This window comes from Acartia tonsa, chromosome 9 (genome assembly GCF_053477335.1).
Source record: "Acartia tonsa isolate MP-2025a chromosome 9, ASM5347733v1, whole genome shotgun sequence".
Classification (NCBI taxonomy): Eukaryota; Metazoa; Arthropoda; class Copepoda; order Calanoida; family Acartiidae; genus Acartia; species Acartia tonsa.
In genome coordinates this window covers 1,047,334-1,053,316 of record NC_137268.1, presented here as the reverse complement: position 1 = coordinate 1,053,316, position 5,983 = coordinate 1,047,334, and the positions used below count along the sequence as shown (strand labels likewise).

The window sequence follows — 5,983 nt, the reverse complement described above, 5'->3', positions numbered from 1 at the left end:
TCTATAATATGTTTATATTTTTTACTTTAAAGAAATTAACAAAACTATTTACAAATTTTAAGGCTGCATGTGAGATTTCTTTTCTATTCGTTCAGTTTTCTTCATAGCTGTGTAAAAATCCTCAATATCTTCCAAACTCATTCCCTGAAAAAAGTAGACAGTTTACTGTGTGGCAAATAAAGGAAAAAAAAATCGGGATTTAATTGTTTACAGTGATCAAAAAGCTTGTTTAGGTGCTTTGGGATAATTAAATTTGTAGAAATCGAGCATAATTTTCAGAACTTTTGTTTATATTCTCGTCGCTATTGGCTGACATTTAAAGACCCAATACTAAATCGGGTAAGGTTCCCCTCCTTGTGGGCAGAGATACATATAGCTCAATTCTCCCTAAATTCTGTTACTTTGAGAGGGAACATTGGGCTGTTTATTACACTAGTCCACAACGTTTTATATTAATGTTTTTTTATTCGTTAGCTTAACAACTTTTGGGACTTTAGTGAATTTTGATTGGTTAGTTGATTAAGTTCAGTGTTCAAACCTTTATAATCACTAACTTTAATTTACAGAAGGGGTAATTTTGTGTATCATCATTGGGGATGTTGAAAGCATGCTTACCTTAGTTTCTGGCATTGTAAAGAAAGACACGACCAGAGTGATTAAAACCAGAATTGTGTACAGGCAGTACATACCACCAACTCCAATGCTAAAATAATGGATGTGGAATACACATGGATATTAGGACAGTGTGATTAAAACCAGAATTGTGTACAGGCAGTACATGCCACCAACTCCAATGCTAAAATAATGGATGTGGAATATACAATACATGGATATTATGACAGTGTGATTAAAACCAGAATTGTGTACAGACAGTACATGCCACCAACTCCAATGCTAAAATAATGGATGTGGAATACACATGAATATTATGGCAGTGTGATTGAAACCAGAAATGTGTACAGACAGTACATGCCACCAACTCCAATACTAAAATAATGGATGTAGAATATACAATACATAGATATTATGACAGTGTGATTAAAACCAGAATTGTGTACAGACAGTACATGCCACCAACTCCAATGCTAAAATAATGGATGTAGAATATACAATACATAGATATTATGACAGTGTGATTAAAACCAGAATTGTGTACAGACAGTACATGCCACCAACTCCAATGCTAAAATAATGGATGTAGAATATACAATACATGGATATTATGACAGTGTGATTAAAACCTGAATTGTGTACAGACAGTACATGCCACCAACTCCAATGCTAAAATAATGGATGTGAAATATACATGGATATTATGACAGTGTGATTAAAACCTGAATTGTGTACAGACAGTACATGCCACCAACTCCAATACTAAAATAATGGATGTGGAATATACATGGATATTATGACAGTGTGATTAAAACCTGAATTGTGTACAGACAGTACATGCCACCAACTCCAATGCTAAAATAATGGATGTGGAATATACATGGATATTATGACAGTGTGATTAAAACCAGAATTGTGTACAGGCAGTACATGCCACCAACTCCAATGCTAAAATAATGGATGTGGAATATACATGGATATTATGACAGTGTGATTAAAACCAGAATTGTGTACAGACAGTACATGCCACCAACTCCAATACTAAAATAATGGATGTGGAATACACATGGATATTGTGACAATGGAAAAATTTGTCGTCAATTTTGCTTGTGAATATTGATTCATTTATTGGTTAGTTCGTTCATCCAGTAGACGGAGTGGGGAAGGGCGGAGGAGGGGGGGGGGTAGTATTGTTATTTTAGCCCGCGGAGAGTTTTACTTTATTAGAGAACATGAAAATCTGTTGTAATATCAAAGTAATAATATATTCATTGATATTTTTTTCAATATACACAGATACTCTATAGTTTGGTAATGTTCGCAATTTAGTCCGTCAGTTTGTCACCATATACGTGGTCCACAGGTACCCAAAGCTTTATACGTTATCCGAGTTGCATAATCATTTTTGAAACCTCCTTTAGACAAAAAAAAACAATATTGAACAACATTTGTACAAAATTCCTAAATGTAAAAAAATGAACAATTTTGCAGACAAATGTAGAGTTGGCGAATGCGGATTTTAAGCCATGAGCTGGATCTTTAAATCATTTCAATGGTGCGTCAAATCGGGGTGCGCCGAATTTCAGCCACTCACAGCCACTCACAGCGCCCCATTTAAATGATTTAAAGATCCAGATCGGGTTTAATTAGCATGCTTTACCTTGCTATTAGAAATGGAATAGATTTGACTGAGAGAAAAACAAACAGGTTGTCAAAGATTCCAATTAATCCATTACCAATACTTCTCATGTCTGACGGTAAGATTTCACCTAAACAATACAATTCATTTGTCTGTTTGTTTGTGTGTCTGTTTGTGTGTCTGTCTGTTTTTCTGTCTGTTTGTCAGTTTGTCTGTCTATTAATCTGTCTGTTTATTTGTCTGTTAATCTGTCCGTTTGTCTGTCTGTCTGTTTATCTGTCTTTTAGTCTGTCTGTACGTCTTTTTATCTGTCTGTTTTTATGTTCGTTTGTCTGTCTATTTGTCTGTCTATTTGTCTGACTGTTTATCTGTCTGTTTGTATGTCTGTTTGTATGTCTGTTTGTATGTCTGTTTATATGTCTGTCTGTTAGTATGTCTGCTTTTATGTCTGTTTGTATGTCTGTTTGTATGTCTGTCTGTTTGTATGTCTGACTGTTTGTCTGTCTGTTTGTATGTTTGTCTATTTGTATGTCTGTCTATTTGTATGTCTGTCTGTCTGTATATCTGTATGTTTGTATGTCTATTTTTCTTTCTGTTTGTATGTCTGATTGTCTGTCTGATTGTTTGTATGTTTGTTTGTCTGTCTCTTTATCTGTCTCTTTGTCTGTCTGTTTGTCTTTCTGTTTGTCTATCTGTTTGTCTGTCGGTCTGTCTGTTTGTTTGTCGGTCTGTCTGTCTGTTTATCCGTTTGTTTGTCCGTCTGTTTTTTGTATGTCTATTTGTGTGTCTGTCTAACTGTTTTTCTGTCTCATTGTCTGTCTGTTTGTTTGTCTGTTTGTTTGTCTGTCTGTTTGTTTGTCTGTTTGTTTGTCTGTTTGTTTGTCTGTTTGTTTGTCTGTCTGTTTGTCTATCTACATTGTATGTTTTTCTTTCTGTCTGTAATATTGTATTTATGTTTGTCTGTCTATCTGTTTGTCAGTCTGTTTGTCTGTTTGTTTGTATGTTTGTCTGTTTGTCTGTCTGTCTGTTTAAAAGGGATAAAATTAATATTAACCTTGCAAAAGATAATTAATAACACCGAATCCAAGTCCAAAACCCAGGTATTGAAGGAAAAACGCCACAATTGGTATCCATTTTGCATAAACCTGGGAATGATATTTTTTAGTTAACTTACTAGTGCAGATTTTTTACAACTTTTTGTTCACTATTTCATTTGTACTGTTTTTACAATAAATGTATAGATGTATAATCCATAAATATACCTGGCCCAAGTGGTGGAGACACTTTCATCTGCTAGCAATTGCTTTCTGCTCTTTTGTACCAACTTTGAATTCTTTATATTACTGACGCTATTGGCTGATATTCAAAGACCCAATTGAAAGTCAGCACAGGGTCCCCACACCGAAAACATGCAGTTATTTTATCCCTCCCCCCTCTATTTTTTTACTTTAATGTTTGTACCTAATGTATAAATAACCCACACCTTATTTTTCAAAGGTTTGTGGCAAGTTCTGTACTCTTTGGAGTTGGTGTGGTAAGACGGCAGTATACAGACAAGCCTTTCATAGAGTTGCTATGCTGCGGCTTATCAAATTACAACCCAGCGCTAATCCTATTATCACCATTTCACCCTGCCCCTCCGGGGCCTTGCCGAGACCTCACAAGCAGCGGTCAGATTGGACATCTCTGATAGTGGGAGGGGCGCGGCCCCTCTACAACCCCAAGCCCCAGTCAACTGTCTTACCGGGAGATGCCTGCCTTCCCCTTACTGAAGCTTACCCCACAAATATCTACCGCAACAGGGCTCCGCCCTCATCTCCCCACACCCCCTTCTACCTAACCTATGTTATCATCTAATTTTGTATATATAGTAATAATCCTATTGTAAATGTATTCAGTTTAAAATATATCTTTGTAGTAGTAACTACTTCTAGTTCTTTATTGATAGAATCTTTAAGGCTAGGGGCTCGTTTGACTCGAACTCGCGACTGTAAGTTGAAACGCTTCAACTTACCACATTGGCACACGTCTTTTTTGAGTGTAGATAATCATCACAATTCTCCCCCTCCCCCCCAACCTGAGTCACTTACCATTATTTTTGGAGTAATATATGGAAATAGCCAGGCAAAGGCAGCTTGGGCAAATAAGGACAGAGCAACCCCCCCCCCCCCCCAGGTCACTTACCATTATTTCTGGAGTAATATATGGAAACAACCAGGCAAAGGCAGCTTGGGCAAATAGGGACATAGCAACCACCCCCTACCCTCCCCCCCCAAACCTCACTTACCATTATTTCTGGAGTAATATATGGAAAGAGCCAGGCAAAGGCAGCTTGGGCAAATAGGGACAATAAAAACATCTATAAGTAGCAAAGCACAAAAAATCTCAGATGGGAAAACGAACATGGAGATTTTAAGAGCATTTGTTAAAGAGAAAAATCACGAAACCTTACACAATGAATAAGGAATCTTCATCCAAAAAGCTGTTTATCTTGAATAGCAGCTGAGAAGATCACATTTTCCGTTATGGACTGAATGACTGATGGATGGACAAACTGACTAATAATCGGACGGTCAGACAACGTGAATTATAGAGTAGCTTCGCTACTAAAAATAGGTCAATATATTCAACCACTTAAAGAATTATTGACAAATAGAGTATTTTGCAGTATCCACCCTTCAATTAATTTATTAAAAAATCGGGATCTACTGCAGTTCACGGTAAAATATTGCTGGTAACGAATATTGCCAAAAATCTATGAATTTTAAAGGCTGCTAGCTGCCAAACGACTGAACGTACAGATCATACCCGCACACCATTTTAAGCGGTATAAGAAGGCCTACAAATAATCTGGTATAGCCAAGATCCAATGATGCACAGGGAAAGCTCACTAAAGAAAAAACGCTTAAAATAGGCCTTTTTCGCGCATTTCTCTGCACTGCGAGATAATTATGCATTATTGATTAATGGCTATTTCAGATTATTTGTAGGCCTTCTTATGCCGCCTAAAACAGTGTGCGGGCATGATCTGTACGTTCAGCCGTTTTGCAGCTAGCAGACTTTTAAATTCATAAATTTTTGGCAATATTCGTTACCAGCAATATTTTACCGTGAACTGCAGTAGATCCAAAAATCGAGTAATCCTTTGAGAGATCTTACACTACGTGCTAAATATCAAAATTCCTTTACCTGGGCATCTTGATAAGGATAAATGATAAGCTAATACAAATCACTGATCTGAAAAAAGGTTGATTGTTTGTAAATAGAATGTCTAGTTTTGTAAAAACTACTGAAGTTAATGACAAGAAAATCAAATTTTCACAAAATTGAGGGTTGAGTCGACCCTTTACTTTTAAGTGTTACTTTTATTTTAGGGGAAGGTCATTTACCCAAAAATAGGAAGATGATTAATGTCCCTCCACAAATTATGACGTCATACGATAGAATAACAAATGAGAGGCCAGCATAAATTTTACCATTGGTCAATTACAGTGTATACTGGCCTCTCATTGGTAATTCTATCGCATGACGTCATAACCTGTGGAGAAACTTTGATCATCTTCAAAAATAGTCAAAACCCTTTCCTGGAGTGGACCTATAAGAAGTTTCACCAGAGTATTAACCATATCGGTCCAGCGGTTGGCAAATTTTTGAGCTAAAGACACACAAATATCCTATTACTTGTAAATAAAGATTGTATTGAATATTTCAGCACAATGCTTTAAGTTGAAC

General features: G+C 36.4%; 1 protein-coding gene across 1 annotated transcript; it reads right to left on the bottom strand.

Annotated features, from left to right (window-relative positions):
- LOC145327651 (facilitated trehalose transporter Tret1-like) lies at positions 1-4,504 on the bottom strand. The gene is made up of 5 exons (XM_080171187.1): positions 4,436-4,504; positions 3,306-3,396; positions 2,273-2,381; positions 616-703; positions 1-144 (listed from the first exon to the last, which is right to left on the bottom strand). The coding sequence occupies exons 1-5, from the start codon at positions 4,496-4,498 to the stop codon at positions 58-60; spliced, it is 438 nt and encodes a 145-aa protein (XP_080027313.1). The 5' UTR covers positions 4,499-4,504; the 3' UTR covers positions 1-57.
- Positions 4,505-5,983: the final 1,479 nt, after the last annotated feature.

Coding starts and splice junctions, on each gene's coding strand:
- LOC145327651 (XM_080171187.1), bottom strand. CDS start 4,498: ATGTCCCTATTTGCCCAAGCTGCCTTTGCCTGGTTGTTTCCATATATT. Junction 2,382..3,305: donor TATTAATTATCTTTTGCAAG/GTTAATATTAAT, acceptor TGTATTGTTTAG/GTGAAATCTTACCGTCAGAC. Junction 145..615: donor TTACAATGCCAGAAACTAAG/GTAAGCATGCTT, acceptor TACTTTTTTCAG/GGAATGAGTTTGGAAGATAT.